The sequence below is a fragment of the Prunus dulcis genome, chromosome 2, assembly GCF_902201215.1.
Source record: "Prunus dulcis chromosome 2, ALMONDv2, whole genome shotgun sequence".
Taxonomy (NCBI): Eukaryota; Viridiplantae; Streptophyta; class Magnoliopsida; order Rosales; family Rosaceae; genus Prunus; species Prunus dulcis.
In genome coordinates this window covers 7,125,496-7,144,684 of record NC_047651.1, presented here as the reverse complement: position 1 = coordinate 7,144,684, position 19,189 = coordinate 7,125,496, and the positions used below count along the sequence as shown (strand labels likewise).

General features: G+C 39.4%; 1 protein-coding gene across 1 annotated transcript; it reads left to right on the top strand.

The window, feature by feature from the left end:
- Nucleotides 1-14,467: 14,467 nt before the first annotated feature.
- LOC117619773 (histone-lysine N-methyltransferase, H3 lysine-9 specific SUVH5-like) lies at nt 14,468-16,888 on the top strand. Its single transcript, XM_034349801.1, has 2 exons — nt 14,468-14,575; nt 15,297-16,888. The coding sequence occupies exon 2, from the start codon at nt 15,332-15,334 to the stop codon at nt 16,868-16,870; it is 1,539 nt and encodes a 512-aa protein (XP_034205692.1). The 5' UTR covers nt 14,468-14,575; nt 15,297-15,331; the 3' UTR covers nt 16,871-16,888.
- Nucleotides 16,889-19,189: the final 2,301 nt, after the last annotated feature.

The following is a 19,189-nucleotide window of genomic DNA, read 5'->3' as shown; positions in this document are numbered from 1 at the left end:
AAATGCGTAATAAAATCAATCACCCGCCAAAGACCTAGATTCAACAACTTGGCTCGATGTTGAATTGAAAATGAGAAGTCCATAATCATCCATGAGCATATAGACAACTATTTAACCACTATTTAACCATACTTAAGAAATGCAAAATGTATTTCGTTAATAGTGACACATATTCCTATTTTAAGATAAAATAGTTTTATGAAATTGATTTGAGTTTTTGAAACAAAATAGTGGGAGTATAGTGTAACTATAAATATGTTTAAATGGAGTAATAGTTGTCCTAGGACAATATGTTGTCAAAACGATTAAAGTGTTTAACAAGATAAAAAATGTGACCCAAAACTCCCTCAATCAATTGATAACATTAAGTCGATAAACAAAAGGCATTCTTGATGTCCTTTGCGTGGCCTTCCACCATGACGGATTCCAAATGAGCATGACACTTGTGAAGGCTTGCCTCAAAGATGGGGAAGTTGACAGCAACAACGCATGTTTAGGAGGGATCCATTTCATGCATTTGATGTTGCAAAGGTAGGAAAAAGCATAGGCCAACATTCTAATATGAGGAGGTTTCATGTTTGATTCCTACACTAAGCAAGCATGGTGAGCTAAGACTTAACTAGTAAAATGGAACTTCACGATAACATTCGGGGGTTCACATTTGCTAGAGGCCAAATGAATGGGTAATCACATCAAGATGTGAAGAGGCAAGCGTGCCTTCTCTTTATTGTCCGAAGTATCCTTAGATCTTATTATGGTACGGTGATCCAGATAATAGGGAGCCTCCCATCCCACTAAGAGTTTTAGCCAAAAATCTCATATTCCATCTTGAGGGATATGAGAATTTGCCAAAAATAGTGGGGGTTACCTTTTGACTTAAAGACCCAAGTCAATGGTAAATCTAAAATCAATTTAATACTTAGCTATATGTATTTGTAGATATGTATGGGAACACATTTGCCAAACTCCTGGACAAATATTGTCTAGAGGGACATAACTTTCCAACATGGTACCGCAATCTCAAAATATTCATGACTATCGAGAAGATTGTGTACGTACTAGAGCAAGCTCCTGACATAAAGCCCCCTGCTAAAGATGCTTCTCAGGAAGTATGTGCTAAGTATGACAAGCACGTGGATGATGACTGTTAGGCCAAGTGCTACATTTTGGCTTAGATGAATGAGGAGCTCCAGAAATAGCATGAGCATATGATGCATGCTGCTGACATGATATCCCATCTCCAAGAGCTTTATAGAGATGGTACACGCAACAGACACTTCAGTGCTGTATGTGAGCTTTTGAAGACCAAGATGGTTAAGGAAGCCCTAGTCCACCAACATAGATTGAAGATGATATGACTCACTGAGCAGTTGGAAAGTCTTAACAGTCCACTGGACCGCAACTTGGCCACCAACATCTTCCTTGAGTCCTTTTCTAATTCCTTCTCCCATTTTGTTATGCACTACAACATGGGGAAGATAGAGCACCCTCTCTCAGAGCTGCTGAACATGTGTGTGAATGCTGAAAAGACCTTCAAGAGAGAAGGACAGATGAGACCATTGCTGTTTTTGAGAAGGGTTCAACTTCTTCTGCTAAGCCCAATAATAAGGGTAAAGACAAATTCAATGTCAGCAAGAAGAAGAAATGGAACCCTAAACTCAAACCCAAGGGAGGAGTCAAGAAGAAACAGGAAGAAGGAAAAGAGGCGAAAGGATAGTGTTTCCATTGAGGGAAAGACGGACACTGGAAAAGGAATTGTCGGCCTTACTTAGCTAGCCTAAAGGACAACTGAGCTGAAGGTACAGTTTAATCTGTCAGTAAAGTTCTAAGCAAATATTTATACCTTACTTGAGTCTAACAAACAATGATCTATTGTATGTCATGTTGTTGCACAGACTAAGAACAAGTAGTAAGCTCATAGAGATGAAGATTGCTGGGATTCAGAATCATCAAGCAAGCCTTTATTTGTTTATGGATATCTTTAGAACTTATGAGCTTATTTAGTTTATTTGGTTTTTGGCATTTATAAAGAACTTACTTGCTATCTTCATGTTTTAGAAGATAGTTTTATGGATTGTATGACATAATCACTAATTTGCTTTATATATGAGTATTCGTATTATGGTAATATGAAGTTTGATATCTATATGCTTTGTGAGATGAATGCATGAAATTGTTCTTACATTAATTGTTCAGAATATTGAGATATGATAAATCTAATACAAGATTGATTTCTAAAAGGTTTAGATTTCACAACCAAGATAATATTCATAGGATAAGCAATGTGTGGTTCTTTAAAGGTTCCAATTCTTACCTATGAGTTGCATCTAGAAATTGAGAAATCCAAACAGTCTAATTTATGAACTAGAATGGAGATCATGAGTTGTATAAGATAATGAATGGAATGGTATCCATTGTCTTTTTATAGCATTCACCATTGATCGCACGGTTGGACTTTACTAAGTCTGAAATCCAAGGGATTTAGGATTTCAAGGAAGCAAAGAAAAGGAAAATCATTTAGAGGGCATCGACACTCTTTTAATTGTTATGAAGGGTTAATGCTTAAACAAGATACCTCTTAAGAGATAAAGAGTTTTCTTTACAAGATATCTCAATTATGATAAGTCATCGAAATCCCTCCTTACGTCGTAACCTCAAGGATAACAAAATATTTTATAAGTCCAATTGAACGGTAATGAGATTGAAATTGTTATAAAGTTTAGAACTTTATAGTTTGAAAGGTAAACTTGTGGGACATCCTAGATCACCTAAAGGATGTCATATACATCAAAGAGTTAATGGATGCTTGTTGTGAAACAAGTGGAATGATTGATTCTAAGCCACAAGCAGATTATCAGAGAAAGTGACAATTCAAGTGATTGTAAGCACCGATTGAATTAGCTAACGGAAAAAAAAAAAAAAGAAGAAGACGAAGGTGAGAAAAGCAGCGAGTGGCTGTAGTTAGGGTTTTTGTAATTTTATTTATTTATTTATGAGAGTGAAAGGGTTATTAAAAAAAATTATTATAAAAAGGAGTGGGCCAGCAAATTCAATTCCATCTTTTTAACTGAAGAGCCAAAAAAAAAAAAAAATTTCATATATAAGAAATTAATTAATCAATTCCCATTAACAAAATAATTAGTCAAACGAGTAACTTTACTAATCCTATCATTTTGGAGTCCTTCCACTATCAATCCCATCATTTTGGGGATTCGAACTTGGGTGCAGAGTAAGGAGTTCATCTGCTATAGCTAACTTGGCAAAGCTCATGTCTAAAATATACTATCCAATTTTACAATAATTTAATATAAAAAACCTCAAAATTACACGCATTGCCACTCCTTTTATATTTTAAGAAATTTATTTGAAGTCAATTACTCTATAACACATGTCTGGTGACCCATTTCCGGCTAGTTATCGCTACCCCACCACTAGCCTTTATTCACCCTTAAAAAATGGAAAATTTTGTGTACTTGAAGGGACTCGAACCTTGACCCTCAAGGAGGAAGCCTCAATCACAAATTACTACGCAAACCTTGTTTTTATGATATTATTACAATTACATAATATTTATATTAACAGTCAAAGGTTTCTTTTAAATTTTTTTTTTTATTCATTTCAACACCGATTCACGCTTTCAAATTCCTGATGCTAAGGCTATACATTAATAGATCAATTTAAAGTTACAAAAATTTATAAGTTTTGAACCCTTATTTATATTATATTGGTATTTTTTAGGTTTATATAATAGAAAATGTACATATCAATTATGTAAAAAAAAAAAAAAAAAAACCAACAACAACAATAAACTACTACTCTATAACAAAACAATGTAGATATCAATGATGTCAACAAAAACAAAAACCAATTCTATAGAAATAGAAACTATAATAATGTGTATTTTAAAGTTATTCTAATATTGGCATTTTTAGGCTTATATAATAGAAATTGCATTTGTATTTTTTAGTTTTATAAAATAGATATTGCAACGCATTGTGTGAAGTAGTCTACGGCCACAACTGCATATTTGACTTGGCCCTTGCCTTCTGGCATAGGTCCAATGACATCCAGTCCCCATAGGCCATGCACCACCTATTCCTCCAGGACTTTTGCGTTGTGGGCTTGTGTCCAATAAAATAGCCCCTCTCCCTCGCCTTTCGGCAATTAGCCTGTACCCAGCCAAAATTCCCCTGCTGCTTCAAAATGGAGGATAGGTACATGAACTGCTCAAACGTTGGCTCCCCCAACCCAGCCAACCACCAAGCAATATACACCCCATGCAGAAGAATCCAGAAGTTGGGATTATATTGCCCCGACGCATACCCCAACTTAGCCAACATCATCTGCACCCACGGATGAAAGGGTAGTCTGAAGCCGTGCCGATACATATCTGTGAAAATCATCACGGAGCCATCCGAGGGATACCTGACTACATCAGCCTCAGTGGGTAACCTCAAGCCCACATAGGCTGGCACACTAAAATCTGTCCGCAGCTGGGCCAATTTTGCTTCTGTAAGCGTATTCCGCCTCGGCAACGGGACACCGACCCGAATGTCCAAACCCTCTGAAACCGAAGCCACGGCTATACCCACAGACCCTGATGGTGATGCCTGGTTGCTCGAACCCACCTCTTGCGTTTGAGGCAAGGCTAGAACCCGGTTTGCTATGGCCTCTAACTCTATATAATTTCTCTGCATCTCCCTATATGCAGCTGACCCAGAGTCTTCGGATGGCTCACCCCTCTCACCCCCAGGCCCTATCATCCTACTTTCTATAGTGCCTTCTACCAGACCCTCTGTCTCTGAACTCTCCTCTTCAGAACATATATATTGGCTGGGCTCTTCACTCTCAGTATCATCCCCACCAAAGGCAGGGGGGTCAGGACTTTCTCTATCAGAACTTTCAGACATCTACAATATGCAAAAACAAGAAAAAGGAACTAATGCACATGCAGAGAAGATCGAACCACAACAACAAAAATTTGCCAAATCTTCATGCCAGGCAAGAATTCAACATGTTCATACATATGTTCAACGTGTTCATGATGTTCATGCTCATGTTCAATGTGTTCTTCCTAGCCTTCAACATGTTCATGCAAAACAAGACATTTCAATTCAAAAGTTCAAGCGAAATAAGGTCTAACCTTGTTCGTAGCACCACGAAAGGATCGCCGGAAATCACCTCAGCCACAAGCACCACCACAAACTAATCGCCGGAAATCGCCTCTCCTCTCCTTCAAATTCTCACAACTTTTCTCAACTCAACTCAAGTGTGGTGCCTTCACCACCCCAAGTTCCTATTAAATAGCCAACGAAGGGTACCACGCCTCGATTCACGAGCAAACCCTAACACCCTTTCATCTTCCCTCCTAAATCCCTTGTACCTACACACCATTTGAAATTCAATTTTCAAAATACACAAACAAACAAAAAGTTGGGGAAAGGCAAGGCCCGTGCAAAACAAAATGGAGTCCCCAAAATTTCAAGTGTGCTAGCCCACTTCATAAGCCCAATCCTACTACAAGGCTAAGCTCAAATTTTATCAAGACACCCAAACCAATTTCACAACATACTTTAGTTGGGCTTGCCGAACGGCAAGGCCCGGGCAACAACAAATGGAGGACTCACCTGCCGAGTATGGACGGTCTAGCTCAACCCTGACGTGCCGAAAGTCTAGCTCCTCGGACAGCACTGGGCCTCGGCTCACAATCACACCAAACCACACCCTTGCCGAACGGCAAAGGCTGAGCAAACAAAAAAATGAAGCTCCCAATCACCTTAACTCGAACCTGAGCAGAGCCTGTCGAAGACTCCAATCCCGAGCTCCAGCTACAGCGACTGCCGAAGGAGTCTTGCCGAGCCTGCGCAGCACCTCCACAGCTCCTCGGACAGCACAGCCTCGCTGCCGCCTGCCGAAACAATTGCCAGCCACTTCGACCGAAGCCTCTTGCCGAACGACAAGACCAGTCGCAGCTCCCCTTTGATCTCAGCCGCACTTCAACTGCACCTCGGCCAAAACCTGCCGAATCTGCACAGCACCACAGCCCCTCGACAGCCACCTCAGATAGCACCAGGCCCTGCCGAAACACCGCGCCTGCTGTCCTACCGAAACAGCTGCACCGCGCATCCTGTCTTGCCGAAATAGCTGCATCGCCCAGCTCTTCTTGCCAAAACCACCTGCCGAAGGACTTGAACAATCTGCACGGCTTCAATTTCCTCAAGCTGCCCCTGCCGATCGGTTTGCAAAGTTTGCCGAAGGACAACCCGAAGACCACCAAGGACTTGCCGAACGGCAAGATCCAATCTCCAAGTTTTGTTTACTCCCAATTCCAAAGCCTACCAAAGTTGCCGAATGAACCCTGCCGAACGGCATGATGACCACTCCCTTATTTTTATACTCCCCCTCCCCCAAAACCCTAGCCCTTCTTACCTGCTGAAGCCAACCTTGAGCCCAACTCTAGCCACTTGCCGAAGGCCCAATCCAAGAAAGCCTTCAACCTCCATTCAAAAAAAAAAATAAAAAATGTGTGTGGCTAGACCCTTGTCGAACGGCAAGGGCCATGGAGGAACTATGGAGAGTTCAAAATTTTCAAAACCACCCGGCTCCGCCGAAGGCCCGGCCATTCAAAGCAAAAATGTGTGGCTAGACCCTTGCCGAACGGCAAGGGCCATGGAGGAACTATGGAGAGTTCAAAATTTTCAAAACGACCCGGCTCCCCAGAAGGCCCGGCCATTCAAAGAAAAAATAGCTAGACCCTTGCCGAATGGCAAGGGCCATGGAGAAATTTTGGAAAGTCTGAAATTTTCGAATGGCCCGGCTCCCTCAAAGGCCTAGCTCCCAAGCTATAAATTTAAAAAAAAAAAAAAAAAAAAAAAAAATGGACTAACTATGGAGCGTCCAAAAACTATGGGCGTCAAAAAATTTCCAAAATGACCATTGAAAAAAAAAAAAAGGAGCTAGACCCTTGCCGAACGGCAAGGGCCATGGAAGAATTGGAGTCCCTCCAAAATTTTCAAAGGACCCGGCTCCCTCGAAGGTCTGGCTCTCCTATGGACCCAGTTCCCATCTTATGCCGAACGGCAAGGGCCATGGAGAAATTTTGGAAAGTCTTAAATTTTCGAAAGGCCCGGCTCCCTCGAAGGCCTAGCTCCCAAGCTATAAAAATTAAAAAATTAAAAAAATTTTAAAAAAAAATTAGCTAGACCCTTGCTGAACGGCAAGGGCCATGGACTAACTATGGAGCGTCCAAAAATTTCCAAATGGCCCGGCCATTCAAAAAAAAAAAAAAGGCTAGACCCTTGCCGAACGACAAGGGCCATGGACAAATTGTGGAGAGTCCAAACTTTTCATGACCCGGCTTCTTCGAAGTTCCGGCCATTCAAAAAAAAAAAAAAAAGGGAGCTAGACCCTTGCCGAACGGCAAGGGCCCTGGAAGAATTGGAGTCCCTCCAAAATTTTGAAAGGACCCGGCTCCTTCTACGGACCCAGCTCCCATCTTATCTGCGACATGCCCAAGTACCCAGGTACCCAGCTACCCTGTGTTGACGCAACTCCTAGCTTGCCAACTTGGGGGACTAGGGAGTGCCCTACGACTCCCAACGAAGCTGGAATGCTCGGTTACAATTACAAAACTCACAAGTTCCCAACCCAGAAGTTACTTCTCGACCGCGAACTTGGGGGACTACTGTTTACACCATAATGAACCGAGCAGACCCAGCATCAAAGCAACTAGCACCAAGGCAACCACGCCTTCTCCCATGCCGAAGGAAGACACACTTCCGAGGTGCTAGACACCTGCCGAAGCTCCCAGCTGCCAAACCTAATCTCCAGGACATGTATCGCCACCACAACGACTTGCACAAAGTCCCACATTGGAACTTTGTGCAAAGTTCCCACTTTCACTTCCCTATAAATAAGGAACAGTACCCAGGTAAAAAGCAGAACTATTCTCCCACTTTTACTGTTACTCTGCCAGAATTACTACCTGTAACTGATTTAGGCATCGGAGAGCCTTCGGCCGGCACAACACCGGTGTCCGAAGCTTAACGATTGCTTCTCCCACTTTATCTTCTACAGGTCTCTCACCAACCTATTTCACCAAGGGCCTTAGCCCTCTTCCCTGCTGAAGACCCAGCACATCTAATCACTAAGTTGGACTCAATATTGGCCGGGCCATTTTGAGCATCAACAGTGTGTTTTTATGTTACTATTATATTGATATTTTTAGGATTATAGAATATAAGCTTACTCATATATTCACTACAAGAAAAACACACTTTGTTGACAGCTAACAAGCGTCAACATAACCATTTCCTGACTGGTCAAGAAGCGTCAAGAGTGCCAGTGTCTAAAAAGGTACCCTCAAACTTGACGGGTTATTAGTCGTCAACGAATAGTGTGCGTTGACAACTAAAAAGCGTCACAAACCAATCAAAAAACTATCAGTGAACCCTTATCTCAATGTTTTATACCCATCAAAAATTATAATTCCTGACACTTAAGTGTTCTTTGTTGACGCCTTTTAGCCGTCAAAAACAATATTAATAATATAAAAAAATAAAAATAAAAAAGCATCCTGGACAATTAAAAATAAATAATATCAAAATAACAAATTGAAACTCAACATCCACTAAATAGAACAATTTGATACAAATACGAACTATCTAGACAAATTATATTGAAACTACTTTGCAAATTACATTCAAAATTTAACATACTGAAATTAACAAGTTAATTGTCACATATTATACGGAACTTGTCACTTGGAAGCTTTATTTCCTTATCACTTTATGTGCCTAAGTCCGTCTTTGTAGTTCGAGTCTCCCTAATCACACTATAATCTGCCAAAGGTAAACATAAGAAATAGAGAGCGCATCATTTGCAACTTATATGTCGGAAAAAAATTTAAACCACCACAACATATGCATCCCCAACATCTATTGGTATTGTTTAGGTTTAGAAAATAGAAACTGCAACGTAATGTGCATTTTTTTTTCTTACTCTTATATTTGTATTTTTAGTCTTGTAAAATAGAAACAACAATGCAGTGTCCATTTTTTTTTTTTTTACTCTAGCATTTTTTGTTTAGGAACCGCGCACAATGTGTAATATTTTTTATTTATGTTTATCTTTAAAAATAAAAAAATTTGATTAGTGAACAACCATTTTTTTATTTGGTAACAACTATTTAAGTTGTCATCCAATTTGATAATAGAAAATGATTATTTGTGTAGACATAAAAAAAAAAATTTAAGTTGATGGTCAAGAATATAATATATATATAAAAACTAAACATCTATATATAAAGGTAGAAGGCCTTAATAAGAATAAAGTAAAGCCTAGCTTTGTGTGGTTAAGCGCCACCTTCTGTAAAGTTGAGGTCATGGGTTCATGTCCTATAAGTTGCATATTATTATTTTTTAATTAAATTAAATGAAAATGGTGTCACATGACATTATGTGGTGGGGGATGGTCGGAGATGGTGGTCAGTGGGTGGCGTGGCTAATGGTGGCAGAGGACAACGGAGGTCCGGATCGGGGTTTATAGGGTTGTTAAAAAAAGGGTAAAATGGAAAGAAAATAGGCCATTTACCATATGTTTATTATTAAGGTTTTTTTTTTTTAATCACTATATACTAATTTTTCATTTTAGGGGATTTAATTGTACAAAAGATAGAATTACCCAAAAAAATAATTATTAATAACCTTTAATGTAACATTCCGACTCCAAATTTAATTCCTTATTTAAATTATTTAAGTGAAATTACGAATTTACTATTGGGGTAGGGGTATTTTGGTCATTTTCTTACCCGCAAAGAGTTTGGGGCAGTGACTGGTATTTTTGGGTAGATCGTACTGATATGAGTCCGTAGACACGTAGTGGGCTCAAATAGGAGTTATAACTAAGAAGTTAGGGGCAAAACATCATTAGTGGCAAAACTGTAAACATTTCAAAATGGGTTTTTAATAAAAACAAAACCTGAAAAACCCTCTGTCTCTCTGTCTCTCTCTCTCTCTGTGTCTCTCTCTCTCTCTCTCTCTCTCTCTCTCTCTCTCTCTCTCTCTCTCTCTCTCTCTCCCCCGTCGCGAACAGCCCCCCCTCCCCTTCGTTTTCACAGCCGCCACTTTCCAAGGCTGTCGCCGCCGCCACAGTCAACGACCGGCCTCGAGACCGGTCCCGTTCGAACCGCCACCTCTCCCTCGTCCTTTCCCGACTGGTCTCAGCCATCCCCGTCCACTGTGCTCCCCGGAATCCGTCGAAAATGAGTTGGTTTTAACAGAACTTCTCACCGCTCGATCTCTCTCCTCCGGCCACCAATTCCGTCGGGTGAGGTATGGTTTCTCATCTATTTTTCGAGCTCTAGCTGTCTATGGGATAGGATTGGATCGATTTACTGTCTAGAAAACCGATTTGAAAACCTAGGTTTTGGCCGGATTTCAAAGTGAAATTCTGGCCAGTTGCCGTCCGAATTGGACCTCCCCGTAATTGAATGAAGTGATCCTTGCCTTGAGTAGTATCTAGGATGGGAAGGGTGAGCGGTGGTGTGGAGTTTTTCCGTCACTGAAATTTACTCTACACACCCACGCGTGTGGCGGTGCGTGGGCAAGGGTGGTGAAGCTATAGTTTGTCCTGATGAGGTCCTCAGGTTGTCATGAGTGCGTAGGATTTCTGGAGTTGAGACAGACCCCATACGTGGTGTTGGAATTTCCAGCATATGGGGAGATGATATGATTGTCAGGTCGCCCGCGACGTAGGATTTTCCGGGGGGATGACAGACCCTATATGTGGTGTTGGAATTTCCGGCATATGGGGAGATTATATGATTGTTAGATCTCATGTGGCATAGGTTATCTGGCATGAGGACAGACTCCATACGTGGCATTGGAATTTCCGGTGTATAGGGAGATGCTATGATTGTTAGGTCACAAGTGGCTTGGGTTATCCGGCGTGTTGACAGACCTCATATGTGGCGTTGAAATTTTCGGCGTATAGGGAGATTATGTGATTGTTAGGTCTCACGTGGCGTATGATTTTTCGGCGTTGAGACAGACCTCATACGTGGCGTTGGAATTTTCAGCGTATGGGGAGATTATGTGAATAACAGATAGATGAATAAAGGTATTGTATGTGTTTGGACTCGGGATTTAGGTGGAAAAACTACGTGTGGCTTGATCCCTCCGTGAGGGTAGAGTAGTGTCTAGGTGCAACTGCAGGTTAAACTTTACTTATATTGTTTTAGTGAGCGGGTTGCTGAATTTGTAGTTGGTCTTGAAACTCGGATAAAAACAAGGCTTGATTGAAGACATATTTTTTATTCCGTTGGACTAAGTGAATGTGGTGATTGTGGGATTATGGTTCAGTTAGGTTTGAAATCCATTTTGGTTCGTTGTACGATTTGGGCTGAGGCCTTAAACTATTTGTGTTTGGATTTGGATGTTAGACACCCCATGACGGAAATTGGGAAGTTAAATTATGTTGATACAGTAGGCATTTTTAAAGTTGGTGGAATTTATTATATGCTTGGTTTAGAACCTTATTTGATTTGATAGCGTTGCTGGTTTGCATTGCTTTGAACTACCGGAGAGCCGAAGGCCTTTTATGTGAATTGCTTGTTATTACATTGTGCATACTGCCAGTTGGGTAATATTAAATGTGGTTTTGTGCAGGTTGAAATTTTTGGGATTGTTCAATATACAGGGGAGACTCTGCTGAAATTTCGGTAGAAAGTCTCGTGCCCTTATTCCTTTTTGGGAAATGAGGCTTTAGTTTTAGTGACTGGGTCCGACATCGGGGTGATGTCGGAATTTCCACAGGATTCGTCTAAGGTTTTGGGTGCCATTTAAGTTAAATTACCAATTAAATCCTATTTTTCGGACAAATTTAACTTAAAAAGACTGTATACAAGATCTCCTCTTGTCTAAGTTAAATTTTTCGGGAAAATAGGATTTAATTGGTATATCTCAGTAGCACATAAAATTAAAAAAATAATTAATGCAATTCAGATTAAATTGAATGCCTACACACAGATAAGCAAACATAATGTCTAATGCAAGTAAGCATGCGGTAGAAAAACTCGAAACCGGTCAAGACTCGTGGTTTACTAAATTTTATCTCTTAAAATATAATGATCAGATCATGGGCTAAGGAAGGGGCACTCCAAACCAAAAGAAGAAGTAAACCATGAATTAGAAAATATAGATCACCTAAAGATAAAAATACCATGTGTAGTCAAGTAAAGACTCTGGTTTAGTAAAATTGTAGGGCGTCTTTTTACAAAATGTATTGTTAATTTGTCCAATGTATCAACAATCTCTACGTTCTAGTTCTAAAACAAGGTGAGAGGTGTGACTGTTGTGACTCTTAGAAGAGCCACTTCATAGTGTCGAGATGGACACTGGCAGTTTGGTTTCAAAGATATGTGACTGAAAATGCATGGAAGCTAAATTTTCATTCATTTACATGGTATGTACAACACAATTTTAGAACAAAAATATTTAATTCACTGACATATCTAATGGATGACTGAGAGTATAAATCATTAACTAGTCTTTCCCTTACCATGTGGGTAACTCAATAGCTTTTATTGTAATATATAGTATTTAGAGTGAGCTCAATTTTCCTCCCAAACCCTAGTCCTCTCTCTCCCCAAAAACTTTTTAGAGTCGTTTTCACTTTGAGGGGGGAGAAGGAAGCCACTTTTCTTCCTCCCTCTCTTCTCCCACATAATTTCCAGAGACAAAAGGTTTTCCCTATTTGTTTTTGTTTTGTTATGAGTTTCCTCCAATCATCACAGGCAGCATCTCGTCGTCGGATCTCTACTTGCGTTTCGGCGTCAGATCTCCGCCATCCTTTTTGCAATTTCTTTATGTTCAGAATAAGTCACACAGACTTTTTGGGTTCTCTGTGTAGTTTTCACCTCTCTTTTTGGGAGAGCTTTTCACCTCTCATTTTGAGAGAGCTTTTCATCTCTCCTTTGTGAGAGCTTTTCATTTCTTCTTTGTGAGAGTTTTATTTGTATTGTTATGACTTGGTTTTTTTCAACCTTTATCTCTTTTTGATTATTCTGATATTGCAATCTTAGTTGGGCCTACATGATCATCAGTGGAGGCACACCAGATTATCTTAATTTTGATGTTAGATTGCTCCGTTATTGTAATGACCCTTTATAGCCAGTGACTTTTTTGACTGAACTATAAATGCAATCCTAAAATTTCTAAAAAAACCAAAACCAAAAAAATAGCGAGTTCAATTTTCCTATGCCGAATTTCCCTGCACCCTCCTATTTATTTCTTAATATTTTTCCACGTCTTCATACTTAACAACAATGACACGAACGTTGAAAAGAAAACTTTTTATTTCTTTCTTTATGCACTCTTCCATTAGCAACCCCAAACTAGTCAATTCTGTCAGCCACTCACCCAGTCGGAGACAGCCCCCTCCCTTCCCGCGGCCGGCAAAGCCTCTTTTTTCTACCTTTGTCCCCCTTCTCTCTCCCATGATTTCTCTGATTTCTTCTCGATCTCCCTCTCTCTTTTAAAGAAGAAATCAGAAGAGCATGTTTTTAATCTTGTTTGTGGATCCATATAAAACAATATGCAAAGCTTAAACTTTGTTTGATTTTGATCAGATTGGGGGATGTTAATTTTCGATATGAAGAAGAATGAGGGCAATCTAGGTTCGTATTTGGGATTTCACTCTTTAATTGGCCCAAGCGGCTTCTATAACCATTTTGAAATAGATCTTGATCTAGCATCAAGGGGGAGAACGAGAGAGATAAAAAGGGAAGGGAAACAGAGAGAAGAGGCTTGCCGACGAGAGGAGGAGAGGGGTTGCGTTGCGCCGGCGGGTGGGGTTGTTGACACAATTGAGTCGGCTAGAGTTCTAATGGCAGGAATTCTAATATATTTAATTATTTTAACTAAAAAAAGGGCTAAAAGAGAATTAACATAATTAAACTCCTGTTAAGTTGTGTGCCATGTCACAAAACTAAAGAGGAAACAAGCGGCAGGGAATCTAATAACAGGAAAATTGTATTTACAACACAATTTTAAAACAAAAATATTTAATTCACTAACATATCTAATAGATAATCATTAACTAGTCTTTCCCTTACTATTTGGCTAACCCAATAACTTTTATTTAGAGCATCTCAATACAAAATATTAGATTTGGATGACTTGTAGGGCAAGTTGACACATAGTAAAAAACTCCACCAAAATGACAAATTTCATATTATTTTATTTTATTTTTTAAAATTAAACAGGATCTATATGATGCCTAATTCCTGTAGAATTTGACTAGATCAGGAATATCCACGTGGCAATTTGCTGGTAAACTTTTCCTAGTGGTAAATTCAGGAAAGTCGTGAGTTCCAAGGAATCCTTCTAAACTTGGGAATTAAGAAACCCTACACTCTTCGAAGGCCCATATATAAACCGAGGCAAACAGAAGCGGAACAGACGAAATAGAGGAGCACAAAACCAGAAAAAGACACACAGTTACCAAGACTTTCAAAACATAAACAAGGAGAGAGAGCGAGAGACTGCACCACGATTTTTAGTTTCTACTTTATCAGGTATTTTTATTCTTTCCAAGTTATATTTGTACCACTATTTCTTCTTCATATGTTCTTTTTAAATGTGAAATATAGTATTTATTTTGCTGTCAAAGTTTGTGATATTCTTGCATTATAAATTTGCAGAGGTATAGTTTTTCTTTTGTTTCGTATCATAAATCACTTATTTAAACTTGGGTTTCAAACCAAAAGTGGTTTGTTTCTTCTGGATTTTCGTATATGACTCTGCTTGTGACGGGTAATTTGGGGGTTTAAAATATATCATTGTGACTGGTAAATATTATAATATTGATGAAGGTTTTAAACAAATCCGTAAGTTTAGGTCTTCACTTGACCTGAGAATCGTCTCTCTGATCTAAACTATCTAATTGTATCGGACTCAGGTCAAGGGTTATCTTTACAAACTGTTAGGGAAATAAAAGAGTAAGTGGTCATCTGTGTATCTTGATATTTTTGTGGTTCAAAATCTATGTAAATTGAGCACTCATAAAGAATAATTAATGAGCGGTTACCTCTCAATTAAGAAAGAGGAACAAATGTGGTAATTTGTTTCCTTGTGGACCTTGGTTTCCGATTGTTAATTTCCAGAGAGCACTTTAATTACTTTGCTTGGAAGTAAAATTTTCAATTACGTGTTCTACCAGTTATGGTGCATATGCAATGCTTTTTAGATTAGCATAGTTGATGTTGGGTCCGTTTCTACTTTATACTTTCTATGTAGGGCGTTCCTGCAATACTTTTGAATCTTAGCTCTTCATGGACAAAACACTTGAGATACGAAAAGTCGGCCTTCTTCCCAACAAAAAGAGGACGAGAGTTGATGACGGAGATGGAATCATTCATAATGTCAAGGAGGCTTTGGATGAATATCGAGAGACATTAACTAAGCTCCGTCAAAAACATGGTAGTGAAGACAACAAACTAGATTGTTGGAGGCCTGATATTGAAGCAGTAATGCATCTGAGAAAGAAAGGAAAATTGGTTAATATGAGGAAACAATTAGGACCGATTCTAGGAGTTGAGGTTGGTGACGAGTTTCGTAACAGGGCTGAACTAACTGTTGCTGGCCTCCATCATAACTTTCGGAGTGGTATTGAGTATATGAAGAAGGATGGGAAAATTTTGGCAACAAGCATTGTTAATTCTGGCCGTTACGCTAATCATGTAGGATCTCCTGATAGCTTGACTTATTCAGGTGAAGGTGGAAATCCTAGGGTTGAACGTAAAAAGCCAAAGGATCAAACATTTGAACGTGGAAACCTTGCACTAAAGAATAGCATGGAGGTACGAACTCTTGTAAGGGTAATTCGCGCCGTTAAACATTTTGAGGTGGGTACATGTGCTAAGAAACGTTCTTACACAACTTATGTTTACGATGGTCTCTACAAAGTCGAGCATTTTTGGCAAGAAAGAGGGGAATTCGGCAAACTTGTGTTTAAATATTTGTTGAAAAGGATACCGAGGCAACCAATAATCAAATGGGAAAAAGTTTCAAAACAGTCGAAAAAGCCTATGGTGTCAAAGGATATTGTTTGTAAAAATGATATCTCTGAAGGGAAAGAGATGATGCCTATTCGTGTGATCAATGCAATAGATAGCGAGAGTCATCCAGCTTTCAAGTACACGAGCTATGTGATTTATCCAAATTTCTTCAAGGCAACAAAACAAAGGGGTTGTGATTGCCTTCATGGATGCTTAGAATGCAAGTCATATCCTTGTGTAATGAACACTGGAGGGGTTTTTTCATCCAACAACACAATAACAGATAGGAAATCCCTTATTTACGACTGCAGTACTACACGTAAGTCTTCTTCTTGCAAAAATAGAATTTGTCAACATGGGATTCAGTTTAAACTTGAAGTCTTTAGGACTAAATCAAAAGGATGGGGTGTCAGATCACGATCATATATTCCATGCGGAAGTTTCATATGTGAGTACGTAGGAGAAATTCTTCAAGAGAAAGAAGTTAAACAAAGAAGGGGAAGTGATGAGAATATCTTTTGGACAAACGGTAAATTTGTTGACCATGCTTTTCGAGATGCTTCTCAACATGTCTCTTTTCCTATGTTACCAAATTTCTTCGGGGACGGTTTTGTCATTGATGCCACAGAACATGGGAATGTGGGAAGATTTGTCAATCATAGTTGTTCTCCTAATTTGTTTGCCCAAAGTATCCTTTGTGATCATGATGATGTGAGAATCCCACACATGATGTTATTCGCTAAGAGGAGCATTCCACCAAATCAAGAGCTAACTTATGATTATAGTTCTAGAGTACATAAGATTGTCCCATAAGATGGCAATTTCAAGATGAAAGTTTGTTATCATGATGGGATGTTGTAACATCCCGACCCAATTTTTATTTATTCATTTATTATTAAATTTATTTAATTATGAAATTACAATTTTGTCCTCGGAGTAGGGTCATTTTGATCACTTTTTAATTCAGTAGGATTTTGGAGAAATTAATTACACCGTTGCATAGAGCTAGTCGATATAAGTTCGTAAACACGAAGTGGGCTCAAATCGGAGTTGTAACGAAGAAGTTACGATCAACGGAAGTATAGTGGCACAATCATAAATATTTCAAAGTTGGATTTTTAAAACTTAGATCTCTCTCTCTCTCTCTCTCTCTCTCTCTCTCTCTCTCCTCGATAACTCCCTCTCTCTCTCTCTCTCCTCGATAACTCCCTCTCTCTCTCGCGAAACCCCCTTTCTCTATAGCTGGCCACGTTTTAACTAATATTTTCGTCGTCTTGTCCGACGATTTCGGCCACCATTTTTGTCGATCCAGGTATGCTTTCTCATCCTTTCAACGTGATCTAGATGATGGTTGGCTTGGTTAGGATTGATTTTGAAGTTTTGAAACTCGTTTTTCAACTTAAAGCTTTAGTCAATTTTCGGCTCCAGTTTGGGTAAGTTTCGGTCACTTTTTGGCTGTGGCCTAAGAATAAAAGTTGCTCCACTTGTTTTCCTGATCACGTAGGTAGATGTATTGTTGGGTGATTTGAGAATTTTCCGGCCGCAGGAATTTTCTCAAGACACCCATGTGTTGCCCGCAAGTGTGGTGGTGCGTGGCCCATGTTTAAGTGGCCCATTTGGTCCTAAAATGATCCCCATGTCTTCCTGAGCATGACAGTATGCTCGGATTTGAATTTGGTTATCGTTTGACGGTCGATTGGATTTATGCATATTAGGCGTTATTCGAGTTCGATATGTTCGGACCGTTGGATCGACTCCATTTTCAAAAATGTCAATATAGGTACCTCTTGGATCGTGTAGGAATTATGGATCAATAATCGGAGTCCCGGATGCTCTGATTTAATAACTTAAAGTTTGCGTAAAACGGTGATCGTCCGATCGTGCGATTGAGAGTGATTCGACCGCATGATCTGGACCAAACTTGCTAAGCTTCTTTGAACCGTTTCGGATCGGAAATTGTAGGTCATGGGCCCCGATTGCCCGATTGACCACATTTGGGAAGTTTGACCGCTCGGTTGACTGAGCATCTTTCAAGTTATTCCACCATTCGAAACACGTTGGACCTTAGGAACTTCTCGTTCGTCGTTCACACACTTGGAATCCCAGGAAAAATTAGGAATTTATTTTAAAGTTCTCGTTCGAAGTATTTTATTTTAATCTAGCCCTCTTATTTTTAAATAGGTACTCAAGCACCCCGTGCTCAACAAGCGGGACCCTCTCAGGGTCAAGCAGCTTGGGATTATCTGTGAATGGACTTTGTTTTTAAATAACATTCATTATTTTCAAGGATGGAAAAATATGCATATTGAGTCCTTTGATTTTGAGTTATTATATATTTTGAAGTTGAAATATAAGATGATTATGAAAGTGTTGGAATTATATTCGAATATTCACGGATTGTGATTTATCTTGAATGGATATATGCTTTTTTTTAAAATAAAAAAAATATTATCTATACTAGGACATGTGTTGGGTACATGGGATTGTTAGGAATGAGAATATGGGATGAGAGTGGGTTGTGGTTTATGTTAGTTTAGAGTGCTATTAGCACAACCCTATGTATCTCCCCGATTTTGGAATGTATGGTTTTGGGATACTTGAATATGTCAGAACCCCGGCACCCTTGATGGGGTGTTTTGTAGACCCTTAGTGGGGTTAGTCTGAGCGCATAGGACTTGTCATAAGCAAATGAGTATTGAGAATTCTGTTGTACGTGCTGGAGAGCCCAGTCCCCAGATTGGACGGCTCGTTCCCTAGCCACATGGTCAATTGAGGATTCTTCAAACAATCCCCCTGGTTGGATTGTTTTCCCGATACAAGTTTGGTAGTGGTCATACTTATATATATATATATACACACATGTGTACCTATACTTTCATTCTTATTTGTCGGTGAGGATCTTTCCTCGCTCGCTGTGCCAACGGGTGTGCGTTTCAAGAGAGTGGTTTGGGGAAAATGGGAAAGGTTTTGAATGGGATGGATATTATTATATCATTACAAGATATGGATTTCACCTTGGTTTTGATTTTGTTATATATATCTATATCGGTTATGAATGCATGTTTTATGCATTGTTTTCCAAACGGTGGGGTTATTATATGTTGTTTTCAATTATAACAAAACTTTATTTTT